We start from the raw sequence: 27,139 nt of genomic DNA, 5'->3' as shown, positions 1-27,139 counted from the left end.
CTGCCGCCGAGTAGCTGCTCAGAGCTCTGTACCTGGCTGGTAAAAATGATGACCGAAGCTTGCGGCCTCCTGTGCTTCCTGGCTTACGGCCACGGCCTTGCCACACGTGGCAGCAGCCCTTCCCGGCGGTGTCAAGCTCTTGGGCAAGCAGAGACCCCGAGAGGGCTAGCTCCTGGCACGGCTGCAGGCTGGGCAGAGGGCTGGGGCAGCACTAAACACAGGAGCAGGGCTGGCTGCCAGCTCAGCCACCATCCCCCGGACAGAGAGGCACACCCAGGCACAGTCAGCTCGACTTTTTATTTGAGTTTACGACAGACAGATGGTTCCCAAGTCAGTGTTTAAGGCCCACACCCCCCACGGCCCCCCACGGGCTCAGGATGGACCTGCCGGCGGTGCAGAGCAGCACCAGCAGCAGCCCCGGCCCCGGGCAGGCCGAGCGCGGAGCAGGGGGAGCCCGGGCAGAGCAGGGGACGGGGCCCACCTGGCTGCCAGGCAGCTGCCCCCCAGCTCCCTTAGCAGCAACACAAGTTTGAGCAAGCAGCCTTCCCTTTCTGCCCTCGCTGCAGCACCCGCACGTGCCATCCCAGTCAGGAGCAGCGGGCAGGGTGTCCGGTCCATGGCACAACTGGGAGCGAGCCAATGGCCCCAGCGTAGAGCCTGAGGCCACGGGCACAAAGTCACACAGGTCCCTTAGGTGTGGTGCCACCGTGAGTCCCCAGAGCTGGCCCGCAGTCGAGGCACGGACCCTGGCTGAGCAGGCCCAGGGCGAGGGGGATGGTGGCGGCAGCTCTCCAGGTAGGAAGCTGCAAATTCAGTCCCAGAGCCCCCAGGTCCCGCGGGGCTGAGCCCCTGGCTCGGGGCGCTGGGGAGGAGATGGCAAGAGACGGGAGGAGAACCTGGCTGAGGTAGTGGAGGGGGCCAGGCAGGAGGCGCGAGCTCTGGTGCTTGTTAGCTGATGCTCCCTCCCTTCAGGCTTTTACAGGAGACTCTCCCCAGCTTGGTCAGGAAGTTTCTCTGCTTCCACTGGGCGACACAGTCCTCGGAGACGCGGAAGTCGGCCTGGGGAGCAGAGCAGGGGAGGCAGGGTTAGGCCTGGCCTGCCGGCAGGGCAGCGGCACCTTGCTCAGCCAGCGGGGAGGTTTGTCTCCACGGCTTTGCTGTCAGTAGCAAACAAGGGCACTGAGCGGCAAATAGCGAATTTGGGGTCACCCAGAGGTGGGGCCAGCAGCATCCAACCACCGCCCCACTCGTCGCCTGGAGCCCCAGCTACTCCGACGAGCCCCTCACCTGCAGCTTCTCAAAGACCTTCTTCTTCGGCTTGAGCTCGTCGTCGGGCTCCCCGCCCTCGTAGCCCTCCACGTAGACGCGCTCCCCAGCGCAGCACCCGGCCGGCGGGTCCAGGGGCTCCACCTGCCGTGGCTCCCCCACGCTGCCGAGGGTGTGGAGGAAGCAGAGTCACCCCGAGGCGGCACTCACCTGCCCCACAGCACCACCAGGCTCTGGGGCAGGAGAAGGGGGTCCAGATTGCACCCCTGGAAGGGTATGGCCCCGATGCCCCCCTCCCTCACCTGGAGGCACACAGCACCATGCCCTGCGACTCCACACCCCTCATCTTCTGGGGCCTGAGGTTGCAAAGCAGCACCACCAGCCTGTCCTGCAGCTGCTCCTTGGGGACAAACTGCACCAGGCCACTGACCACGGTGCGGGGCTCAGGCTCGCCCACATCGATCTTCTCCACATACAGGCTGTCGGCGTCCGGGTGCTGCCAAGGAGAGGCAAGGTGAGGAGCAGGGGAGGGGACTGAGGTGGCAGAGAAGGGGGCAGGACCCCCCCCCCCCGACCGAGTGCCCGTGTCTCTATGTGGGAAGGTTACTCCCCTCTCCCCGTTGTGCCCATACCTTTTCCACACTGATCACTTTGCCAACGCGAATGTCCAGCCGGGATGGGACCACGTTCTCCGGCTCTGAGTTCTTGGTACTCTTCTCTGCAGGCTCTGCAGTGCAAAGGGAACACTCAGCATAAACCCAGGGTGGTGGCCCTGGGGCTCTCTGAATTCCCTACTTGTCTTTATACCACAGAGCACAGTCCCTCCTCCGCTTTGCTGGCCTCTCAAGCACCAGAGATTACTGGCATCTGTCCTCTCTGGGGCAGGCAAACAGCCCTGGCATTGGCCTTTCCTCATCCTTCCTAATGCTCTCCGGGGCTGCTCCCAAGACTGAAGTTTCAGAACTTCTCTCTAACCTCAGCCCCTGCAGGGACTCTCTCCCACCCAGCCCTGCATGGCCAGGGCCCCGCTTCCCCAAGCTCCCAGCAGCTCCTTACTGGCTTTGGATGGGTTGGGATACGCTGCGTTGGTCAGCTGCTTCAGTTCTAGGCTGTTGAATTTCTCTCTGATGGGGTCAAGCAGTTTGTTCAGGGCCACTTCCACCGAGTTCTTCAGGTCTCCGGGATGCACGACCTGTATTGCGACACACAGACAGGTTCCTGCAGGGTTTCCTCCCAGGCAGGGGAAGAAGCAGAATCTGAGTCACTGATCTGAGGCCAGAGAGGTAGGAACTGGAGACCATGCAGGGCGGGGAGATGAACCCCAGCACTCGGACTGATCCCCCCTCGGAAAACAGAGCCCCTCTTCTGGAGGCTGGGAGCACCCTGCCACCCCACAGCCACTGGGCCACGCTCTGCTCCACACCTCTTCCCGGGGCAGATCTTCCACTGCTGCTCAGAGCCCCCCCGCCACGGTTGCTCTTGGGAGCCTCAGGGACAGGGAGAGGGTTCAGTCCCTCCCGGCACTCACCTGCTCAGCAAAGTCCTTCTCCAGGGCCTCATAGGCTGTGTAGGTTTTGTTTCCTCCCCATTTTTCTTCTCGCAGAACCACAAACTCTGCGACACACAGATTTTAAGGCTCAGATAAACCAAAGTGGAGACTCATCCCCTGCTCAGCCAGATAAACCACCCGCCCCACCATGCCCAAGAGCCGAGGGGATTGCAGCAGGGGCTGGGGAGGGGGACTCGGGGCAGCTGGCTTCAGGGGGACACACGCTCCCGTCCCTTCCCCTTACCCACAGGGAAAACCAGCCCCAGCGCCCGAGCGTGGGGAGTCCCTCACCTGACTTGAGGGGAAAGAGGACATGCTTGATGAAGGAGAGGACACCGTTGTTCTCCACGTTCCCTGGCTCGCAGAAAGCCTTCTTCAACTTCTTCTTCACGTCCTCCTTGCGGTCCAGAAGGTCAATCTTTGAGTCCTGCAGGAAGAGATTTCTGCAACCCTTTACCCAACCTCTCGCCCAAAAGAGACAACTCGTGCTGGAGTTGCTGCAACTTCTTCTTAGACCCCAGTGTGAGCGGAGGGAGAAGACGCCTTCTCTTGGGGTGCGGCTATTAACCCGTCCTCCCGCAGAACCCCTGACCACAGCCACCATTCAGGGACCAACCTCTTCTGATGAGCTCATTTTGCTGCCTGTCAGACCAGGAACCATCGGGTTCATCAAATGGACGCGCTTGGCATAGCCCAGGGAAGGAAGGTACTGGGAAAAAGTAAGGAGGCGAGTCACGGACTGTCCTCTTCTGAAGATCACCTTTAACTCACAATCCCTGTTTGCTCCCGGCTCCAGATAACTTGGGGACCCAGAATAACAGGACCCAGCAAGCTGTCACAGGTTCACAAGGCACTGACAGGCACAGTCAGGGACATGTGGCAGCACTATTTTGCACACCGGAACCCTATGGACCATGACAGCAGCAGCAGGAGCTGTGAAGAGCCCCGTTGTGCCAACCAAAATCACAGACGTGTTTCTCCCAACGGATTAGCGAGTGTTCGAGCCCTGAGCCAGGCACCAGCATCGCAGAGGGCTCACAAACACCCCCGTTCCTCACCTTCTCTGCAAAGGTGAATATCTTCCTCTGATCAACCCCTCCAAACTGTGCATCGACCTTGAGGTACTCCTCATCCAGGGCCTGCGGAGAGACACACACAGCCTTGAGACTGGACTCAAAACTCTGCACTCCAGCTGTGCTTAACCCTCAGAAATCCTGCTCATCCCCTGGGATCTGCCCAGCCTCTGCTGCCCTGCAGCCAGCCAGAGTCACTGGAAAAGCAGCTCTGTGCTCGGGTTATGCTTTGTGCTGCTGCCAGGTGTAATATCGGGGTGGAGTATAACGACTTTGGCATTCTGCCTCCCGCGTCCCTGCGGTCCTAGCTTTGTCCAGCACCTCCCTGGCCAAGAGGCTCTGCTGACCTGCCTCGCCGTGACGCACCTGCAGGCCTGGGTAGAGCAAACCGCTCAGCAAGGGGTGCTCCACCTGCTTCACCACCTCCGCTCCCGCCTTCTTCGCATCGTGTTGCGTCACCACGGATGAGAGGCGGTACACGTCCAGCGTGTACTCCCTGGGGGAAGGGACAGCACTGTGAACACCAGGGACGGGGACATCTCTTACAGCCACTTCACGCAAACGCTGGTTCTGGCCACATCAAGAGAAGCCGAGGCCTGGGGGCACCTTTGCTTTGTTCCCTGAAGGACAGTGCCTGGGAGCAGGCTCAGCAACAGGGCAAGCTCAGGAATGGCAGAGCCCCAGGTCGGGCTTTTCCTTCCCAAGAGGACCAGACACCCCAGGACTCACCTGCTGAGCTGGTAGTCAGTGCCCCGGACGAACTTCAGCTTTTCCAGGGGCACCCCAATGCTCTCCAGCATGGCTTTGATCACGTTCTCGTAATAGCGGGTGCGTAACTCCAGCAGCTCCCAGGGGGCCTTCATGTTGTCTAGGTAAGCATGGAGGTCAGCAAAGAGTATTGTCACCTAGTACGGAGGGGGACAGTCAGTGCTGCACGGCTCAGGGGAACAGCATGTTCCCGGTGTGGTGACAAAGTCCTGCAGGGTCTGAGCTCCCAGCCTGGCCACCTACCTCACACCCAGCCTTCAGGAAGTCTGCGATCTTGGACATGGGCACAAAGTAGGCCACATGCGGCTTGCCCGTGGTGGCAGTCCCCCAGTAAATCTTCAACTCTCGCTCCTTCAGGATGGCCATGAGCTTATCCTCCCCCAGCACCTCCTGTGGAGGGTCGAGACACACACCCGGCACGGCTGAGCCTCCCCGGGAACACGCTGGGGTGGCTGGGGGAGGACGTGGGCCGGTGGACGGGCCGTGCCCGGGCTCCAGCCCATCCCGCAGGCAGCACGTCCCCGGGGCTCCGGCCGGGTCCAGAGACTGATGCAGGTCCCCTCCGCTACACCCAGGGCCTTCCCCATCCCTGATCCCCCCCCCCCCCCGGCCTGCCCCGGCCCCGATCCCCGCCCAGTACCTGCAGGTTTCGGGTGATGAGGTGATACTTCTCCTGCGGGCCGGGCGCGGCCTCCATGGCGGCGGCTGCAAGGAAGGAAACAGCGTTACCGGAGGCCCTGCCCGGTGCCCAGGCCCTGCCCGGCTCCCCCGGCCCAGCCCCACCAACCTTCCCCGGGTTGCATCAGCTCCGTTCGGCGCTCGCCTGCCGCGCCTGGACGTCACTTCCGCTCGTCGAGCACCGAGCTGCCGATCAGAGAGGGCGGGGCGCGCCGGGCGTTGGGGCGGGACCTGCCGCGCTCCGCCAATGAGGCGGTGCCTCGCGCGGGGGAGGCCGGGCCACTCCGCCGTTAAGATGGCGGCGGGTGAGCGCAGCGCGGCCCGTTCTGCCGCCAGGCCCGGCCGAGGCCCTGGCGGTTCATTGGTCTATTGTAGTTCTTTGTTTATTTATTTAGGGGGGGTTTAACTTCTCTTTCCGGGTCGGGGCTCGGGGGAACACCCGCCGCCTGGGCTGGCCGGGAGGAGGAGCTGGGGGCGGACCGGGCTCCTCCTTCGGGGCGGCTTCGGCCCCGCGCAGCTCTGAGGCGGCGAGATGGGCGGCCCGGGGCGGTGCCCGCGGCAGGGGGAGCGGAGAGGCGGCCGCTGAGGCAGGGGCAGGCCCGTAGCATGTACGAGTGAAGCCGTGGCTTAGGGCGAGGCCAGGGAGCTGCGGAGGAGAGCGGCTGGGATTTGCCGTGGTGCTCCGGGGTGAGAGGAGAGCAGGGTCCCTGCGTCTGGAGATTCCGCTCTTTGGGAGGAGCTCTCTCATGTGGAGGGCAGAGCACGGGGCTGAGGGGACTGTTGCCCTGTGGCCCGTGATTGTTTCCTCTGGCAGGTGCCCCCTGCTCCCCGTTCCCTCAGGGAGCAGATCCCAGCAGCGCTGCAGGCTTGTGAGATCTGTGTCCGGCTGCGGGCAGTGGAGGGGGCAAGGTGGCCAGTCCACGAGTCACGGCTGCGCTGTGTTTCTCAGTAGCTTTGTCTTTTGACCTCCTTATCTACTGAAGCTGTGCTAGAAACACACATAAAGCGTGTGTAACTTTGCAAAGAGCCTTCCTTTGGCAGCCCCTAGAAGAATGGCCTGTCTGTGGCTGGTGCCTTTGCGCATGGGGGTGAGCTGGCTCCAGCGTGGTCTGACTGTACAAGCAGGAGTGAGAGGCAGGCAGCCTTGTCTTACATCGCTTTTAAGAGCCATTTAAACTGTTAACGGAGCATTACCCTGGTGTAAATCCCCAAACAGCCCCTGGATTCAACACACAGTTCTAGAGGGAATAGCAGGGGGGCTTTGTCTGGCCTCATGTCGGTTTGTGCATCATCAGTCGCATAGTTACCAGAGTTCTGCTTCCAGAATCAGTTGATGTAGGGCTGAAAGTACAGACCCAGTGTAGGTTGCTGTCAGGTGAATTGGGAAGGTCATGGCAGCAAAGAAGCCATTTCCTTTTCTGTAAGCTGAACATGTAAACATCTCCAAATGCACTTTTTGTTCCAGCAAAAAGGCTTAACGCATTTGGTTCTCTTTCAAGTCCTTATTGGTTAGGAGCTAGATTTTTAGACTGCTACACTCTGTAGGGCTAAATCTATGTTTAGTTTATTTTTGTATTTTATTTCTCTTTGAAGCACTTGAGCACTTGTAGCTAAACGGCAGAACTCCAGGCAAGTGCTATCTGGTGAGGACTGCTCATGGCTCTGTATGTTCTTGTATAGGTTTTGAATGTATGTTGCTGATTCCTGTGGTATTTTCTTTATTCAGTGTGGTTACAGCATTATTCTGAAGGTGCTGATTTTTATTATTTGGAGTGAATAACAAGAGGAGGCAGCAGAACTGCCTGGGGTTTATTCCTGGAGTAGGTAACACACCCACACCCACACACCCCTTTTTTGAAAGCAGTAAGTAGTCAAAGAAACAGAAAGACAAAAGGTGTTCCTTTAAATCTGTTGGTCAAAGAGGACAGGAAATACCTTTCCTTAGCCCAGATTCTCCTGCTGGGTGAAAGTCAAATGCAGGACGAAAGTCAAATGCAGGGCTTTCAAGTCAAAAGATACATGTTAGTGAGTCCTCACGCAAAGGAAAACAGGTTTTGTTTGTGAATACTTTTAAACTATTGAATTTTACAGGAAGGAAGGTTCTTTATCTTGTGATCTTTCATTATAATCTATGTTTTGTATGTTAGTGACTAATACGCTGCTGAATGTTCTCGTAGCTCCGAGTCACTCTTCCGTTGCTCACTTTTTCCTAACCTGAAAAAGACTATTTGTTTAGTGTCTTTGAAGGACGGAGGTGGGGGTTGGGAGATGGGCGAGGTCTGTGAGGCTTGATTTAACACCTGAAGTGCACTCTGTACTTTAAATGGAAGGTTGTAAAGAATATAATTTGTCAATACTGGTATCTGGTGTTAGAACAACTGATTGACAGCAGCTTTGGAGGAGATGGTGCAGACTGTGGTGATGATTTGGGCTTGTATTAGTCCAGCTTGATAAAGCCTAACAACCTTGTGGGTGAGAACACTCACGGAATGAGGGACTGGTGGTTGTTACATGTGGTTAAGACCTAAAATGGTCAGGAGCTGAGGTAACAGAGACCAGGGGGTTAAAATTGTTGTGCCTGACCTAGTGTTTTTGCCTTCCCCCTTATACTACTGCACCTTCGGAAAACAGCTGAGTTTCTTTTATTTCAGATATTGTCTTTTGCTGGCAGGTTGGAGCTGACTGTTGCTGATTTCTTGTCTGAAAGGGCTGATCAAAGGGCACCAGGATCGGATGAAATTCAGAACAGGCTTCTAGAGCCGTAAGCAGAAGGCACAGGGTCACTGAGATACAGGAACCGACAGCAGCATGGATGACCATTCCCCTCATGCCTTTGGTCTTTGTCATGAATTTAAACCTACTGTTCATAGTACAATTCCCAGGGCCAAAAGGCTGTTGGATTCAGCAGAGCAGGTTCAGGCCCTGCAGTCAGCTAAGAAAGCTTGTGTGTTGAGTCACCTCTGTAGCACTCCCAATCCAGCAGAGAAACTGCTGCTCTCTTCCCCAGATTCTGCCTGCTTTCAAGGATCCTCTTGTTTTTTGGATGATACTGGTCACAATGACCTTGTTGCCAGTTCTGCTGCATCAAAATACAATGATGTAGCCATCTCTCTAGATACAACCAGATGTTTTGATGATAGCGAGCCAGATGACTCCTTGTTGGAACTGTCAGACAGCGAAGAAGGGAATTCTCCTTTCAATTACACTGAGGAAGAGATCCAGGAAATCTTGGCAGATGATTGTGTGGAATCTGAGCAGTACCTAACTACAAAAAGCGCTCTGAGCCAAAATGTAAATGGAGAGAGTGAAAAGGAGGAGGGCAGCAGCTGCACTGGGGCATCAGTCATCAGTGACGATGCAAACGTAACCTCAGAGATCGCAGAGAAACCAAATGAACCTCTGTCCAGAGAGTGTTCTTCAGTCGGTTCTGAATGTTATCCCAGCCTTTTGAATGAAAGTGCTAGTTTGGATGAGAACCATCTGCAGTCAGCCCAAGTAACTTGCATGTTATTTGACCTTGATATTCAGGAGCTTCTGAGTCTCAGCCCCATTGATGCTGACTATGTAGATCTGCCTCTGGAGGACAATTGTTTGGAGGAAGCAGAAAGAGAAGCTTCAGAAGCAATCACAAATGATTGCCTAGAATATGATAAAACTGGTAGTAGCTCTGTTCCTGAAGAATCCTCGGAGGGGCTGATGTCTAATGGCTGGCAAAGCTGGAGGCAGGATCACCTGGGAAGGATTCCCTTTGCAAGCAGAGATGTGTCTCGCTTCTGTGGTGATGGTGTGGAAAGATCCATGCCCTCTTCTGGCCTTGCCTGTGGCCAGAGCGCAGCTGAGGAGAGTTCAGCACCTGTGTTGCCGAGGTGTCCCATGCTGTCTGCTGGGTCCAGGAACCAAGAACTTTCCAAAGCAACAAAGAGCTGTTTTTCAAGGAATTTAGACTCTCCAGAGGACGATGGGGGGCAGGAATTTTCAGAAGTTGAACAGCCATCAAACAGCATTAAAGTAAACACACATCTTAATTCTTGTAACTAAAATGGTTTTCATTCCACTCCTTTTGATTTGTACTTCCAGTAATGTCCATATGCACACGAGTGTGCATTTTTACACAGTAACGGAGGGTTTTTCAAGTGGAGGAAAGTGTGGTTTTCATATAACTGTATAAGCAAGACTTACATGGAATGATTTTCTATTAGGTGTTAATCCCCTCTTTCCTTATCTTTCTAGTTAAGTGATACAGCTGTAGGCCAGATTGGGCAGGAAGAGATAACCAGTGGGAAGAAGCCAGGCAAAGTCATTGCTGTGCCACAGAAGGAGGAAAGGTAATTTCTTAGGAGCCTTTAAATGCCTTTGCACTCTGAAAAATATCCCAGCAGTTTCCCAAACCGGTTTGGTTGGTTGCGTGCTGCTGTTTTTCTCTATTTTTTTCCTAAGGTGCACTTAAATGGTGGGAAAAGTTCTTAATATTTCACCCTGTAAGATACTGTAAGAGAGGGAAGAATATAGGGCTGGTCCAAATGGGAAGGAAGGTGGTCAACACATTCCTGGGCAGAAGGAGATGTTTGTGCTGGCTTGGCTTGGTGGCTGCTCTCCTTCTGGAGTGGTTTCCAGCAGATGGCAGCAGCAGAGCAGCACTGGTTGCTGCGCAGGGGTGGTTGTCTTCTGCTCAGTTTGGTGGTTCTTCCCTGTGGCTGCTGGTTGTCTTCTGCTCAGTTTGGTGGTTCTTCCCTGTGGCTGCTGCGGACCTGCTGCACTCACGTGTTCTGTGTGTGGCTGTTCCCAGTGTGGCCTTGAGTAACATGAAAAAAATCTACAGCTCGCTACAGGTTCCTAGCTTGTTAACCAGGACAGTGACTTGCTGGTTCACTCAGCTGACGCTCTCGCCTGCTTTGCTCTCAGTATGTTATCTTTGCAGTTTTATTCAAATAAATACTTTTATTTTTGCAGTCGTGGAATAGTGCTACAAGAAGTTCATGTCTGTACTAGTTCTATAGCATGCTTTGTCCTCTCTGTCTTCTGTAACCTAATTTGACAAATTGTCTAAAAAAAAAATTGCTGTCTTTTATTTTAAAGACTGAATCAATGGACATGCATTTTGGAAGCAGAGCTTGAGCAAAAGAAACACTTTTATCCAGAGCATGCACGTCCATATGAAGAAAACAGTAGCTCCTACACCAGGTAACCCCCGGGTGGGATGGGGTAAGGCCGTGCTGGTGGGGAGGGCAGAGTGGAGGATGGATATCCTAGCAGGAGGATTGCTGAACTTGTATTTTTTGGGAGCACCACAAAACAGGCGCGTGTTACCTGTGAGGAGTAGAGCTGAGCTCTGGCTTGTCGTGTTGGGCAGTAACTTGTTCTTATCAGTCCACAGCTATGTGCGCAGACTCAGGGAGTATTTAGCTTAAGTGCTGAGATTTGGATTTACTATTGACACCTTCTACACATTGCTCCTCTCAACGTTGTCATCCAAGAGCTATCAGCTGCAAGGGTTTAAAGGAAGGTGTCTGTAAGGAGCAGGTATGGATATCAGCTGAAGAGCAGTATCTGATGGGTAGGACAGGGATGTTCTGAAGGGCAAAGAGTGTTCTGGTAGCTTCCAGAGATGGCCTCCCACTGTGGTTATTCTGAGTGTTCATGGGTGCAGTAATTGTCATTTCTTGAGAGTTATAAGAAACTGACAGTTTTGTGGCTCATTGCATGGAGCCTGCACTTATCTGGGCAGCACGAACAGCTGCGTAGCCACAGGGCTGCTTTCCAGTGTATGAATACAGCATAAGTAATGCAGAAGGGACTACGGAACGAAAGCTAAAATGGCCTGTTTTCTCTTCCTTTCAAATTAAAAATGCAAGACGTATGTTCTGAGTCACAGAAAATCAGGCAGGAGTTCCAAATGAACAAGGCTGGTGAGTGAAATAGAGATCTATTTTGCTGGGGAAGAACATTGTCTGCGATGCACACAATTTGATTTTCTTATTAGTGCAAACCTCTCTTATTCCAAATAGCTGTAGGCTTGGAATTCAGCCTGACAGACAGCGTGGGCTTTCCCAGTTGTCACAGAAAAACCACCTCAGTGAGCTGACTTTGACCCTGTATGGTACTTCTGTGCACCTGGATCTGCAGCCATGTCTTGTGTATCATTTGCGTAGGAGAGGCAGAAATGCAGAATGATACCAAGAAATTCCTAAAGGAAAATTAGCAGGTTTCAGAGACAGCAAGGGAATTGCCGTTGGGAAGCAGTAACTAATATATTGCTGCTACAGATACTTAGCTCTGTTTTGTATTGCAAATCTCCTGGCATTTGTCTTGTGGTAGTGTTTGACTTTGCCATCCCCTCTCCTACATGATCTGTCTGCTCTTCCTTGTATCCTGTCTCTTGCTTCTTGCTCATATGTTGTCTGGGTGAATTACAGGCTGGCTACAGCAGAGCCTTTATCTTTTCACTTATCTGCATGGTATCCTGCACTTGCAGGTTCTCTATAAATACAATTTTCTTATATCTGTGTTGGGTGAGTGTGTTGCACTGGCTGCCGCATGTGCAATCTTTGAATATTGACTAGTTGGAAGAAATTCAGGGTAAATTTTTCACGTCTAGCCATCTCAAGTGAGTTGGGAGATAACCCGTGGTTCTGGTTGTTCTTCCTCTCATTCTAGTTTCTAGAGGATATTCAGTCTGAATAGATAAATTTATTTGTAGCTTCCCATAGGAATCTAAATGCTGCTGAGGCTGCGTTGTAGCAGATGTAAAAATGAGATGTGATTTGAACATCTGCTTGGAAATGGGTGGCTGAAACTGATAATTGACCACAAAAGATTTCTGCCAGCTGACCATTTGTTAGCATTCACACTTCATTATTGCCCTTTATCCAACAGTAAATAGAATCATATCCTTCTTGATGAGATCCTCCTCGGCAATTCTGCTTGGTTCTGTATCAGTCTACAGAAGTAATGAGGCTCCTGCTTTTATAATTGTGACTCTTGGCATTGGATGTTAGCACTCTGCTAACAAGAACAAGCACATGTCTTGTCCTCGGTGATGTCTGTAGCTGGATGGCCCTGTTTTTAAATGGGCAGGGGAAGGACAAACTTAACAGAAAAACCATTTCCTTCTCTAAACATAACCTTCTCTTGGTTTCCACCCAAACATCTGTACTTCAGGAGATCTGCTTTCGCAGGTCGTTAACGTTGCAATTGTGCATGTGGGATAGCGCTTGCACCACCTGCTGTCAGACAAGTATTCTCGTGTTATTTGGAGAGTCGTGCACCCTGGGTACCTGGGAAGCTGAGCTAGCTCCTGTCTGACCTCCAACCTCTGCTGTCTCTGAGTGCTTCTGCTAGCAGGACTCCACCAGGAGCTCTCCTTGAGGCTTGGTTTGTTTGGTAGAGGTTTATGATGCTTAGCAATTTTATCAGACTTCTTACAACCTCAGAGAAACCTGATAAATTGTTTTCTTGGATCCTTCTTGAATCAAAGGGAGAGGAGGATGGAAATATAAAGAGTCACAGACCATCTGGTCTTACTGTAATAACAAAGATCGATATCTTTAAAAAAAACAGGCACCCCAGGTTTAAGGTGATGGAAAGGGAGAATGGTATATGGGAACACAAGGAGAAACAAATCTGTGAAATACAAATGAATGCTGTGCTAGCAGACTTTGCCTTGAAAGAGTCTGGTCTGTTGATTGATATTGAGCTGGCTGAGGGAAAAAAACTTTAATCTTGAAACAGTTCTTACCTGCCCAAACTCATTTTGCTTGAGTGGAAAGCATGCAGGGAAGGTACAGGACTTGGACTGGGCTGACGTAAAGGAGGAATTACATTTATGGCTGAGCCTAGGAGGAAGATTTCACTTCAAAGCAAATGAAATCCACCTACAAACACTAAATTTCAAAAGGGATGTGAGATGGGGTTTGGAGTAGGGATGGGGTAGGAACTGATAAAGCAGATTGCAAGGAGGCTTACTGTGCGGGGAGTGGTGGGAGGACTTAGCTGTTCTCAGCAGAGTGTGATGCTCCCTGGGCTACACTGCTGGTCCAGGGGCTTCTCGAGTGACAAACCACATGGCTTCAGTTTGCAGGTACTTTTGCTGAGATAATCAGAGCTCCTGGTTTCTAAATGAGAGTGGAACTTGCCTGAAAATCTCATCTTAAATCTGTAGTTTGGTCTCACCTGTTGTGGAAGGATGGGGTGTGGACTGTGCCTGAGGAGAAAGAAATCAAAATGTTTTAAGTTCTGTTCCATGGCAGTTCACTTATCTAAGGTGTCATTGTCCCCCTTCCTCATTTGAAATGGCCACAAGGATTCTTACTCTGAGCCCTGGGTTAGATAGTTACGTGAGGCACTGCACTAACAGGTCACTCCAAATACTTGATAGGGTTAGTCTGCTCCTGCGACTTTGCCTCTCGTAGAAGAGCTCAAACCTCTTACTGATGTGAAATACTTGTGAGTTGTGGTGGTAGTTTGCACAACTTCGTGTCTTCCCTCAGGTGCAGGGGTGAAGGGTGCACCCCAACAGTAGGAAATGACCCCCCTGTTTCTGTGACACATTTAGACTGTGACTCTGGCCAGGGAAGGGGGACTGCTGTATAGAAAGGCTGAGAACTTGTGAAAAGTTGAGATTTCTTCTAGTCACACACACATCTTGCATCAGCTTTTTGCAGACCATATGAACTGTTGTGTGTGAGTTTGCCTTTCGTTAGCTGTCTTGGAGTGCCTCCCCTCCTCCCAAACAATCCAGCCTGAAAACATGGATTTTTCAAGACCACTTCTGAAATCTCTTCAAGAAGTATCTTTTTTGGACAAGATGTTATTCCTTTGGGTAAATAAAAGCTGATTCTGCAGTTTATGAAGGAGACCTGGATTTGCTCAAGAGACGCTGTGTTCCCTGGAAAAGAAGTGTTACGCAGAACTGTGATTCACATTAATCACATGACTGCAGCGGCAGGATGGAAAAACCTTTGAGTTTCAACTGGGCAAGGACACATGCTGTTCTGTACTGAGAGCACCTTGAAAAGTGGACTTCAGCAAGGGCAATATTCTGAGGAAGTTGCCTTTCACTGAGCTGTAGTACCTATTCTGAGTGAGCAGCAAGGTTGGAGTTACTGGTTGTTTCATATTTTGTGCCACAAATTCAAGGATTCTTGCATTCTGCTAAACCATCTCTTGCCAAGGATTTGCTACATGAGGCCTTCAGATCTGCTGTTTTGAATGAAGGTGCTTGTTCTGTGTACACAAACAGCACTGGCTGTACGATCGGTGGTGTTGGAGCGCTCGAGTGATGAGCAAAAGTTTGGTGCTCTGACCCGTGTAACTCTAGGGAGCAGCCTGTATGATCCATTCCCAACATAGCTTTTCTGAACTTAAAGTAAATATACATTGAGTGTAATAAAGGTATCTCTCCCCAGCTGTTCGCATGAACAAGTTGCTTTGGCTTGAGACTTATCTGGTCACTGGCTGCTCTTGCTGAGCAACTGCTGTAGAAATGAAACTCTTTGTGTTGGAGATGTGATGACCCTCCGCCAGCCAGATGCTCCTTCTTCAAACCAACTATTTTGATCATGTTTTTGCAGGAGTGTGACCCCTGTGGTTGGTTGTGCTCCTTCAGATGGGTCTGCGGTTTAGAAATGCTATTTCCTGAGTTATGCTGATGCCTCTGCACAACTGAGGAAAAAAGTAAGATAGCAGAGTGGCATTTTTTCCAAAATGCAGAAGGGGCAAAGCAGCCTCTAATGATGTGGAAAAGCTTTGTAACACTTTGAGGCCTGGAGATAACTAAGCTCATTGAAATGTAATTTGGTTTTTAATCTTACTCCTGTAAGACTGCTTAAAGTTTGTGGGGTTTTGTCTTGTTATTTCAGAACGTGCTTAGATGTAGCAAGTGAGAGTATTTAACATGTGTACAGCACTTTGAGGAAAATTTACCTCTTGTTTAAACTGGTGTGTAGTGGAACCCTCAGCCTTCCTGCTGGGCTGGGAGAAAAGAGCTTTGCAAAGAAGGTAACAAAACACAAGGCAGTGTTCCTGAAAGGACACTCTTTAAACTTTCATATTGTTACTTACCGAGGTGCAGCCTTATAATGTGATTTTCCTTTTAAAACCTCATAACAAGAAAATTGGGTACCAGCTGCAATCCCCAAGGAATGGGGAAGGCATTTTCAGACAAGATGCTGTTCAAGCCTCTCATGCTTCTGTTTGTTTTTAACTATTTTACTTACTTTTGCAGAAATTACCCAAGGTCCACCAAGAAACCCACCCAAAAGTACAGCCTTACACAGTGGGTGAGCAAGGACTTGGCCAAACACCACCATTTCTAGAACATTCCTGACCACTTCCAGCGTAGCCCTGTCACAGCCTTTTCTAACGTCTGATTTTGCTGCTGAGGGACTGTGCTTGTTCTTATTCTGCATTTAGGGTGGTTCTTAATTGTTCTGGTTTTGAGTGGCTTGTATTTTCATAAGTTATTTTATGATCCATTTTTAATAAGGCCAGTGGAAGCTTCTGCGAGAAACATTTGGAACTGTTTTTGAAGTGCAATTTAAATGTGATCTGTTTCGTATAGGTAGCTTCTATGTTTTGCATCAGTGTTATCCTTTGAACCAAAAACAACCTCCTCACAGAGTAGGTAACAAATGTAGTTGGTGTTCAAGAGGCAAGATTGCATGCTGGATGTGAGGATGTAGTATTTCAATGATGGAAACTGGAAAATGTGCTTTGAAGTGGAAAAACTTTTCTTTACTTGGACCTAAACCTTGGCATTAAATCTCCTACAGTGATTTGGCTCCCATTGAATAACATTAAGGTATTAAATTGTAAAAACAGCTTGTGGCTGCTGTCCCCCTGCGTTTGGCAAAGACAAAGTTATGTTAGTTTACTGTCAACTCAGGAGCAGCTGTTGATTTACCTGGTTTGGGTATGTCTTGTCTTGTTCTGTTGTTTCTGTCCCTGAAAAGTTTGCCTCCTCCTTTGACTGTTTTTACTTGTGGTTTCATTTGTAACTTTTCTGTAAAAGTGTCATGATGTTTGCACTTCAGTTTGTAAATATTTTGCACCTGTTAGATGTAGTTTTCTTTTCTGCTGTGTTATTGTGAGGCTCTCCCCTTTCACTTGTCTGCTTTCTGGAGTGCCCAGAAGGGTGTGACCTCGTGTTCATTTAAGCTACGCAGTTCCACAGCAACTAGTGGTCTCCCTGCTGCCTCCATCTCCTTCCCTGACAGAGCGTGGAAACTCCAAATTATTTGGAGGATTTGTAAAACAGGTTGATCTTCTGCAAAATGCTCTTCCCAGGGGTGCTAGCAGGGCCTGCACAGGCCTTAGGAATCCTTTAGGCTTTAGTAAGTGGATTTCAGAGAGCAAATTAGGTTTATTCATGGAGGAAATTGTACCGTATTTTTATTATAGTAATTTGAAATGTTTGGTGACACTTTTGGCTACTGTGATTTTAAAGAAATAAAGTTTAGGTACAGCACTAATGTTTTTCACCATTGTGGTTCATATATTTTATTATTTTGCCTTTCCATAGCACCTCTCCAATCCAGAGTGGGACAGGAGGAAGTGGCTTTAAAAACCGAGCAAAGTTTGTCACTGTCCTAGATGTGCAGAGACTGAGGCGCTGAGAATCAAAGTAATTTGTCCAAAGGATAAGCAGTGAAGCTTGGAACAGAGCCTGGTACTGCCTGACTGCACTAACTCCTCGATAATACTGCCTCCATTAACGAAGTAACCCATGTACAGCAATTTTGTGGGGCAGGGGATGTCTATTTTTCTGATGGGTTTTACAGGCGTGGGTGATGCATGCCCAGTGGCAGGGCTTTGTGTCAGTAACTGATCTTCACCAGTTATTAACGTGTTCTTAATGCCAGCATAGCTTCTCGTGTGACTTTTACCACTGTAAATTTTGCTCGCAGAGAGCCTTGCATGGAAAGGGAAGGTGACATCCCTTGGCAGCCATTGACTGGGTAGTGTGGGGGTTATTAGTGTGTGGTGGCTGTTGTCTTTTAAACCACTGAATCTCACGTATTAAATTGAAGAGACTTCTCTGAAAAAGGAATACTTTACTTGTGGTCCTGAAGACAGTTTCACATGCTGTCCAGGTTGTTGTCATATCTGTAAAGTCCACCTCCTCCTAACACACATAATGAAGAAGTTTGCTTCAAATCTCCTTGTTCCGGTTATTTTAAAGCAGCAAGAGGGATAGCAGGAGTCTGACTGCAGAGCCTATTTCCCCCCCTCCCCTTGCGAAAGCAGACTCTCTTGCCTGCTGGAGGGTTTATCTGATATTAAAATGCTAACAGACTGGCTCTTTGAAGGCCCAGAAGCAATGCAGGCCTGGCGGCAGCTGTTGCAGTCACATACTGCTGGGATAGTGAAGCTCTGTCTCAACCAGTGATCGATGGTCGCTGCTGATCAGCAATGATATAACGGAGCAGGAGCAGAGCGGTAGGAAGACCACAGGCAATCTGCTCCCTTTGCTGTGCGTGCTGAGGTGTTGCCTTTTATGCGTTCGGAGATTTTGATGCTAGCTGTCTTGATTTTGTTATATATCTCTTGATGAGATTTTTATGAAGTGATGCATAGCAGTCAGGATGTTATTTATATTAGCCTTCCCTTAAAGCAGACATTCTGTTGCCGGTTCAGCCAGGCTGAGAAAATGAAATGATTCTGAACAGACAGCACCTTACCATGACAACAAGATGATGGTGTCTGGACGTGTGCTGTGTGTAACACCAGCTTCTCTGTGCTGGAGAACCTTGGGCAGAAGTGGGTACCTCCGCCTGAATGTGTGTTTTGTGGCCTTTGTGAATGTAAATCTCTCGTAAATGAACACTGCCACAGAGCAGCTCTGCACTTTGCGAAGGCTTTAGGCTTCTGGGCAGCCTTATTGCTGAAGATTTCATTCTTTGACATTGCAACCAGGATTCGTATGTGCTCTGTTGCATAGAGGTACTGCAAGGGGAGGGAGAAATTGTGTATTAAGCCTTCATGGAAGGACATACTGCATGTTGGCTGCTAGAGTGTAGCCAAGGCCTCTGTTTATGATTTTTGCTGTAGTAGAATCCAGCAACATCAGATATGACTGGAAGAGACTGTTTTGTGCAAGCCCTGCGTGAGCACTTTGAGATGTCTTAAAGTTAAAAATTTAATAAAATTCATCAATGTATTGTACTCTAACAACAGCAGCTACAAAACAATGAGGCTGAAATTAAACCACTGCGTGGCTTTTTCTGCCATCCTCTCGAAAGCTAACCAACTCTTTCCTACTTTTGTCTTGTAAGGGAGAAATGTCTTGTAATGGGAGAAAGAAACTAAGTCCTGAAATGTAAAGCAAAAGTGGGAGCTGATAATATTCTCCCTTTGATTTGAGAGGATGTCTAGTACTATGCTGGTTGCATCCTCTGCAAAACAGGTCTGGATGGTATAAATAGATTATGTTTAGCAGTTGGTGGCACTAAGTGTGGGGGTTTTTGTCAGTTAAAAAGGACAGCGATGTGCTGGAAAGTGTCAAATGGCATCATGGGGCTATGTCATTATTGCTACTCAATGACTCCGCATCCAGTGTGTTCAGATTGCAGGCAAAAAGCTGGCTTTTCTGGCTGCCAACTTTGCTGACTCCATCTGGGATCTAAAATTCAAGCTGTGTCTTTCCTGGTTCTGTTGCTAATAATAAAGATTCTTCATTTGGAACTTAGTTAAACAAAATTGATGCTGATGCACGAGCTGAAAGAGAATCCAGCTCGCTTTCCTCGAGACGTGTGAGCTAAAGCACTAACAAGTAGGAACATCATCATTTTAATCTATAAGGTCATCAGACGATTTAATAGACACCAGATTTGTGGAGGAAACAGAACATATTTTAGCATAACAAGCGTGTTGATCATACAGCTTTTTAACAAATGCTAGAAAGCTGATTGAATTTGGTCAGCTAGGCTTCTGCTTCCAGACTAGCCAGTAATAGCTCATTACATGTTGTTAGGAAGCTTTTCTGCAAATCTGGGGAAATTACATTTGGTATAACATATGGTATAATCTTCAACTCTCTCCTTGGGAAGGGAAGTCTGACTACCCAGTCAATGAATTGCCATATTTTTATCAGCAAAATGGATGTGCAGCTGTGACATACACTTTTGAGTGATGTAACCTTTAATGTCTTTGGCAAATACTGGCATTAGCAGTCTGTTCTTCTCCATTTACATCTCCTCCAGAAAGTCGTTACCAGCTGAGATTATACTAACACTTTCTGTCGTGTAGGTGTTTCCCCCTCTGATGCTATTGAACTGTCAGGGGATAAAATGCCTAATGTTCTCATTTTCCTCCGAGGAGACAGAGAACAGAGCTTGTGCTGCTGCTTGTTGTACAGAGGGAGGTGGTGAGAAGTGTATGGCGCTGGGTGTTGTGAGTTGGAAGGACATGCTGTGCAGGATTGTTTGCTCCACACCGCCTCCTGCGGCTCCATTTTACTAAACTCGTGGGGGAGGAATATATTGGCTAAATTGTACTTGTAGGCATAATATTACAGTGCTTGAAAGGATGAAGGCAAGTGGTGCTTAACTTTAAACACGCACCACAGCTATTGGCAAAGGGTTCTGTTTTCAGCCTCTTGCTCCTTACTGTGCCCATAGTCTCTGCTCCGCTGATTCTTGGAAATGAACAGGATTAGTCCCCAGGGGCTGCACGGCATCGGCAGAGCCAGCCAGAGGGCTGCTTTCCTTTGCTTTTGAGTTCGGTGGGGAATCGGTTCTTACAGGGCTCCCTGGGATCCCTGTCATGCCAGCCCACTCCCACTTGCTGCTTTTCAGTATTTATTGAAACCTCCCTTTCCTAGCTCCTGCTTCCAACAACCAGTCAAAACCAGCAGTCAGGCAAAAACATGCGGGGAAATGTGGGTGGCCTTCAGGGTGTGTTCTGTGGCCCAACATGACTTTCCTCGGCGCCGTCTTGTGGTTTTTTTGTCTTGATCTCTTCCCTTTATTGACTGTAAAACACCTCAGGAGTATCTTTCGGCAACTGTTGATGAGAATAAGTTATCTATTCTGAAGATGGGCTTAGGCTTGAAGTCACGCAGGCCCAGAGCCTTAATGGTTTCTGATTCTCAATGGGTTGCAGTAGAAGTTGATACCAAAAGAGCAGTTAAAGCTTTGATGGTTGTGACTCTCAGAAAAGTAAGATCTTAAGTAACTTTCTTCCCCTATAATGGAAAACGCCTTTTCCTAATGTGGACTTACTACATCACTTCATAGTTGCTGAAAACATTTCCTTTAAGAGGATCACTTGAATTGGATAGCTTGGAGTCTCTCTCTGACAAGTTGAGTTGCTGCCAGCCTACATTTGTTCCTGCTCACTAATAGCGTTATTACTTTACCTTTAAAGCCTATAGTTATGGAACATAATGATAACCCTTTTACCTCCTGCCACATTATGATGTGACTACTTAACTCTGAATGAACACTTATGCTTCACATTTTAATTCCTCTTTTCTATCAAACAAGGAGCGAGCACATCTGTTAGGAAAGAAATAGTTTAAACCTGTCACTAGGGAACAACAGTTACTGTAAAAAAGGGGATATGGTCTGAATTCCCAGGGACAATGGTCTTTAAAAACAGACATACAACCTTCCACCCCCCCAACCTGCCAAATTACCAGGCTGCATTTCCTCACTAGCAGGCTTCTGAGGGCTGCTTGCTTGGCTGTCTGCTCTAGGATTATGAGAGAGCATCTCCCTTATCGTTTTGCACATGCTGTACCATCTGTCCGAAATCTCCCTTTACAGGGGTATGGATTCCAAATGACATTTCTTTCTTAGGAGATAACAGACATGTCTGAAGAATCTTGCTAGGTATGGCCGTAGTGCTATTTATGTTGCAAGATTCCCCCCCCCCCTTCTCGTCCTGCAGCCTGAGCGAACTCTGGTGAACCTTTCTGGTTTTCTACACCCAGACATTGAGAAAACATTTTATGCTGTAGTTCCTGGGAAATAAAGAGAAAGTCCCCCTGTTCTACTGTGTGTGGTCTGCCCAAAGCAGGCAAAGATGAAATATTACTAAATTCAGATGTTACAAGGACACAAGTTATGCCTTTAATCTTTTATTGTACATTATAAAATGTTTATTGCTCTGTCTGTATCAGAGGTGTTGACCTCTCCCTCTTGGTGATGGAGGAGTGTGTTCTGGCAGAGGATCCACTGAAGAGACCTTTGGGGTTGGCCTGCCTTCTGAAACTGGCACAAGGGAAGCCCTTGCTTGTTCACCAACACATCTGCAAGCGGAATTCCAGCGCCTTTCTCCCAGATCAACTATTTTGGAAAGGCTGGTGACAGTGGAAGAGGAGAGATAGCTGAACTGTTACTGCCAGCCTATTTCTTTGCAGGGAGTTTTAAACCAGGCTCATCCAAGTGCAGGCCAACCTGTCTTGGTATGTGATGGAACAAGTAGGATCTTGCCTCATCCCCTAGTGCATATGGAGTGGTTCTTGTGGAGTAATTAAATAAATACAGATACCCCATGGCACACTACAAAGAGTAAATCTTTTCCATGTGATGGACTTGCATCTACCAGCTTCCAGAGCACCAGCAATCCCAGGGATCCTGTCAGCTTACAAACATCAAGCACTTAAGAGAGAAGTCCAACCCCTTTTCCATTCGTCACCATCCTTTTTATGGAGGACTGCCTCCAGCAGATACCTGGCATTACAACGTCACAAAAATAGTGCAGACAGGACGTGTAAGGAGAACCAGACCTTCCCACAGGAACCCTACTAAAAGACGCAATTTAAGAACTTAAGCCCTCAGAGAAAGGTCCCTTAGGCAAGAGCCTTTCACAATAAATAGCTATTGCCACTGGAGACCTTGCATAGCAACCAATATCATGAGTTTTTTTTCTTTTTTTTTCTTTGTTTTTGCTGACTGGCTACATTTTAATGGACCTTTTATCACACTGGTGGTGGACTCAGGCCCAGCTGAAAATACCATGAAGAAAATGGTCGAAATTATCCTGGAAGCTAAATAACAGCTTCTGGTGTCCCCTCACATTGGTTTATGCCTCAGTGTTTGGTGTGCCCCAATTATCTGAGACGAAGAGCACCAGTGTGAGATAGGAGAGACAGCAATGGTGGAGACAGCCTAACTGGAGAACAACCAGGGAGGTTCTCGCAGTGGGAATGGAAACTGGGGTATGCCTTTTTTCTTTTTTTTTTTTTTTTTTTTGTTTTAAAAACCCACCTGCAAGATGTGTTACACAACACGCATCAATGGAACAAAGCAAGCCAAGAGCACACAGCAGCCGAAATCTGGTTGCTAGTCGTGTCTGCAATGAGCTTTCCTCCTTTCTTGCTTGGAGAGGAGTGACAGTGACTGATGCCTGAGCTCAGGTTAATACTGTCAAGATGTAGTGTCAGTGAGACAAAATAAAGATACAACGAAACCTTGTACATTTCCAAAGACAGGAAAATTGTTCCAGAAGACAGAGTGTGAGGGTGGAGAGGAGTGCGTGAGAAGTTGCTCCAGCCCAGGTGATTCATGAGTCCAGTACCGGCTCACCGGCAGCAGCTTGTCTCACTGATGCTTTTCCATCTTAATTGTTTGTTTGGGTTTCAGGGGGTTTTTGCAGGATTTTTCTTTCTGGCCAGATGTTTTGCAGAACACAGGCAAGGAGGTGTATGCCAGCAAGTGACAATCACTAGGTCTCTTTCCAAATTGCTCCAACAAAATTTCACCTCCCTAGTCATCAAGGCTCAGAGGCAGAAAGTGAGAGTGAGGAATGGAGTCCATCTATCAGATGGCAGGCTGTCACGCTTCAATGATATTCACTGAGGGCTTGTTTTTTGGAAACTAGAAGAGAAGAGGAGACAAAGGAAGAAAGGATGTATAGGAATTGCTAGAGAGAGGACAAAAAAACCCCACATCAGAGATCAGTGCAGTGTGCTGGTCAGTTTTTGTTTTGATAAAAGGTCTTGTTCCCATCCCCTCGGGGTAACGAAAAAGGGCCAGAGTTGAGGCTTTAGGGTTGTGTGGTTCATCACTGTCTGTTTCTGAATGAGCACGGATTAGTGGACTATTTCAAATGATAAGTAAATGGGAAGTGGTGGAGATATGCCAGAGTGCAACTTGTGAATAGAAACACAAGAAAGTTAAATTCATTGAAATAAGTTGGTATAAATTATAGGCTTGAGACTGCTTACATTCTGGCTATGGCATACCTTTAACATTACGTGTATTACCAGCCACGCTCCTGCTGATCAGCTCTTCAGCTAATTGCAAGAGTAATATCCCCTTTACCATGTCACCTAAGGGCTGCTGTGGGGGTAAGGACCCAAGCAGCTCAGGGACTGCAGCATCGCTGGGTGCATTTTTCTTCTCAAGATGTTCAGATATTTTAGAAATACGGATTAAAATCTGTTTTACTGATGGACATGCAGGCTAATCCAGCGGTGGGAATGAAGTGCTGGTGCCCTGATGCGCCTGGGAGGCTCAGACCACTAACGAAGCTGTGGTACTGGCATGTGTGGATGTGAAGGGGTGTTTCCTTTCTGCATCCCAACTGGATGTTTAACAGGGGCTGCTTTTTGGGTAATTTAGCTGAGGCCCAGCTGGAAGTTGATTGTCTGCCCTGTCCCCCACTGCGTGCCAGCAGCGTCTCACCTTGCTGTGGAGGAGCCCTCCGCTCTGGTGCTCGGGAGTGCTGTTCTCTGAGGCGCTCTTGACTTTCTCCTTGCTGTTATTTGGCTCATTATCTTTGATGATATCGTACTGTCTGCAAAACAGGGCGATCACCCCTAACAGGAAAAAGCATTAGTGATCACACAAATGAGCTCAGCCCCTGGAGCCTGCAGAGATCAGAGATCCCTTGCTTGCCAGCCAGCTTTGTGCCTTCTGGTAGAGATCTCAGCAGCATTCACAATTGTTCCTAAGGTTCATTTTCTAACACAGCTAGTCACCCTCTGGCTGTTTCCTTCTTGATGCCTAATTCCATGCAAAACCAGTTAGACAGAAGGACAGAAGATTAATTATATTCCAACTTCCCTGTCATTAAATGGGACAAGTGTTTTAAGCCTTATGTTTGGATAGTGATCAACACTAACCATGCGGTTAAATGGGATCTTTGCTTTGCAAATGCAGGAGCTCCTGAAATTTCTGGTTAGTGAAAATGTGTCCTCTGATCTTTCTCCTCTGGGGTGAAGAGAAGGAGCTGGTGCTGGCAGATGAGAGGCAGGTACCGTACCTGCCTGCATGTGGCCTTTTGAGCAGCAGGACAACATCTGCAAATATGCAATAGTGACGGCAGCAAAAGCTGCCAGTGGAAATTTCCTTCCGCACACGCAAGCACGTGAAGAGAAAAGCAGGGGCAGCCATGACACATGAGAAGACTGCAGATGTCTTTCTCAGAAGCTTTTCTGTGACATTTTGACCAAATAACTTCTCTGCCTGTAGATTCCAAACACGGAGGTTAAGTAGACCCAGGCAGATGCTGCTTCTCCCTTACTGAAAAATATTCCAGCTCCCCTAATAGCATAACATATGTAAAGCTTTCACCAGATCATCACAAACTGCTTTATAAAGCAAGGTGTTGTTATGGCAGCTGCCCCCAGGTGTTACTGATAAACGCAGTGGTCCAAATTCTTTCTTGCGTATGTGAACGAATGGCTGATCCTAGGAGAATAGGTTAACATCTGCCATAGTCACACCTTCTGTGATTTCTGATGGTAAAACTGAGGCACAGAGAAGCAAAGTGCTGTGAACAATACCAGAAATACAGACAGCACAAGACCTTGAGTCTTATCTCAGTTCAGAGCCCTGGGCACAGACCGATTCCAGTTCACGTTTGCTAAAGCATTGTCATACATTCAGGTTATGGCCAGGCCAGGTTAAGAGCTGGAAGGAGGTTTTTGTACATTGAGACTTCGTAAAGAACCCACCAGATGTAGAGAGATTTCATCCCACACACACTTTTGTTTTTAAACGTAAGTCATCTGTCTAGAAGGGAAATTGTGGTATTAGCAAATTCTTTCTTCAGACGCTGATCTGAGTTTTAGATTATACTACAGTGGGAGATGAATCAGTTGTTCAGTTGCTTCATGTAATTATTCATGATTGTTTTTACTGGCAGGGCATTTAAATTTGAATGTGCACAGCTAAAACTTGACATAAATGCTGAAAAGATAATGGACTAGAGGTTTTGGAAACCTTTTAATTTAGTTTAGTTTTTCATTTGATTATCATCTTTAACTGTAATCGCTGTCCAGTCTCTGGAGATGCAAATAACACATGGTAAACTCAGGACTTTCCAGGGCAAAAAAATGCTGTACGTGGGTCTGATTCTGTGTCACCTGGATTCACTTGTAAGAAATGTTGCAGAACTATACAGGACAGAGTTAATCCCTCCCTCTCCCTCTTTTGTGACAGATCTCAGATCGGTGACTGGTTTCCTCTTCACATCTCTCCCTGGAGGAATCTCATCTCAGCAGAATCTAGTATAAAGGGGCCAAATCCTCTGTTGGAGTAAACTGATGCAACCCCTATCAGTTCAGGATTGTTACAGTTTACAGCAGCAGAGATGGCAGACCACTGTCTTTAAAGGACATAACGTTATGCTCACCACTGAAACTACAAGTTGTCAGAGTCATCGGCCACTCAGTCCTATTGTGGTGGGTTTCCTTCTGACCAAGGAAAATTCTCTGTTTACACCCTGTGCGCGTGGAAAAGTGCTTTGCCTGGGACAAGAGGACTAAATACCGAGTGGCAAAGGTTGTCTTTTATGGATCATAGATTTACCGTAGTGCTAATTTCCTGGCCTGCCCATTTCCTTGGGTCACCTGAACCATCCTCCCTTGGGCAACGTGCTGTGTGACTTGCAGGGAGCAAATGTTGTTTCATTAATGTTTTACGTTGCAGCAGGAGCAGCAGCTGACTGGCAGCCAGGGGAGGCTGGGGCTCCCAATAGAAAACAAACATGTGCAAACTTTATTTCCCATTAACTCATGCATGTAATTTCCAAACTGAACAAGCTGAAGGGCTGGCTGCAGCCACTTCAGACATGCTAAGCTGTTGGAACAGGAGTCAGAGGCATTTGCCTCTCCCTATTTGCTAGTTTAAAACATACGAGCGAGGTCTGCCCTCTGTACAATTTGCTATAAGCTGTATTGAAACGCGGTCCCAAACTCATGTCAGAAACTCTTGGTTCTCTTTGGAAATTTAATTTATATATTTGTACATATTACAAAAAGTCATAGTGGGGGATCTTCGTATTGAAGGAGCACGTTTATCTTGTGCTCCGTTAGAGGCTGCGTTAGTGTATGTGCCTAGCTGTGCCCATCGCATCGCACAGCAAAGCGGCCCTAGGATGGCGTTACTGCACCTCCCGCAGCACCGGGTGCTCTGGGTTGCAGCTGGGCATGCGGTCGTGCTTATAAACTCATATAGTACAGCAGCCATCTTGTAGCAGAGCCTCCGCTTGGATTAAAAGGATTAATGGCTGCAAGTTGTAAGGAGGAGCAGGGTGGAATTTTTAAAAATTGCCAAAGGTTTACCTCCAAAGTACCCTTTTGGATCACAGCTTTTGGCTAATGCTAGTCCTTCCTCCTCCCACTGTCCTAAGCTCATGTAGATGTTTCCTTCCTTTCAGTTAATATGTTTCTGCTAGTGTTGCTGCTCTTCCTGTTAAGTACTATTCTTTGTATTTTAACAGTGGATGTTGAGACGATCTGGGTTTATTGGTGTTTTGATGTTTGGGGGCCATTTGTTCTTTCAATGCTTCCGTTATTTTAATTGATTTTTAAGTGGGTTTTAGCATATACATAATAGTGGGTGTTGAGAGCGAA

At 48.4% G+C, this 27,139-nt stretch overlaps 3 protein-coding genes across 4 annotated transcripts in view; 1 reads left to right on the top strand and 2 right to left on the bottom strand.

The window, feature by feature from the left end:
• Positions 1–283: 283 nt before the first annotated feature.
• YARS1 (tyrosyl-tRNA synthetase 1) lies at positions 284–5,508 on the bottom strand. Its single transcript, XM_054802699.1, has 14 exons — positions 5,444–5,508; positions 5,297–5,361; positions 4,900–5,046; positions 4,618–4,793; positions 4,255–4,384; positions 3,874–3,954; positions 3,432–3,524; positions 3,107–3,242; positions 2,795–2,880; positions 2,323–2,458; positions 1,899–1,993; positions 1,569–1,762; positions 1,288–1,429; positions 284–1,059 (listed from the first exon to the last, which is right to left on the bottom strand). The coding sequence occupies exons 1-14, from the start codon at positions 5,457–5,459 to the stop codon at positions 949–951; spliced, it is 1,608 nt and encodes a 535-aa protein (XP_054658674.1). The 5' UTR covers positions 5,460–5,508; the 3' UTR covers positions 284–948.
• A 125-nt stretch (positions 5,509–5,633) lies between these two features.
• The window catches only part of LOC129195917 (S100P-binding protein-like), a 27,793-nt gene continuing 6,287 nt past the window's right edge, over positions 5,634–27,139 (top strand). The window contains exons 1-5 of one of the 2 annotated variants that reach the window (XM_054802595.1): positions 5,635–5,698; positions 8,006–9,342; positions 9,565–9,659; positions 10,411–10,515; positions 25,725–25,837. In XM_054802595.1, coding sequence (XP_054658570.1) covers positions 8,143–9,342; positions 9,565–9,659; positions 10,411–10,515; positions 25,725–25,824 — 1,500 coding nt within the window. In that variant the 5' untranslated portion in view covers positions 5,635–5,698; positions 8,006–8,142 and the 3' untranslated portion in view covers positions 25,825–25,837. Of the gene's footprint in view, positions 5,699–8,005; positions 9,343–9,564; positions 9,660–10,410; positions 10,516–25,724; positions 25,838–27,139 lie in introns of those variants that run through there. The other variant, XR_008573995.1, reaches the window with a different exon arrangement.
• FNDC5 (fibronectin type III domain containing 5) overlaps positions 21,403–27,139 on the bottom strand; it is an 18,098-nt gene continuing 12,361 nt past the window's right edge. Inside the window, exons 5-6 of the mRNA XM_054802596.1 lie at positions 23,964–24,097; positions 21,403–23,153 (exon numbers count right to left, since the gene is read on the bottom strand). Of these exons, the coding sequence (XP_054658571.1) occupies positions 23,112–23,153; positions 23,964–24,097 (176 nt within the window). The 3' untranslated portion in view covers positions 21,403–23,111. The remainder of the gene's footprint in view (positions 23,154–23,963; positions 24,098–27,139) is intronic.

The sequence above is a fragment of the Grus americana genome, chromosome 23, assembly GCF_028858705.1.
Source record: "Grus americana isolate bGruAme1 chromosome 23, bGruAme1.mat, whole genome shotgun sequence".
NCBI lineage: Eukaryota > Metazoa > Chordata > Aves > Gruiformes > Gruidae > Grus > Grus americana.
Note: the sequence above shows the minus strand (reverse complement) of the source record. Positions and strands in the feature narration are given on the sequence as shown.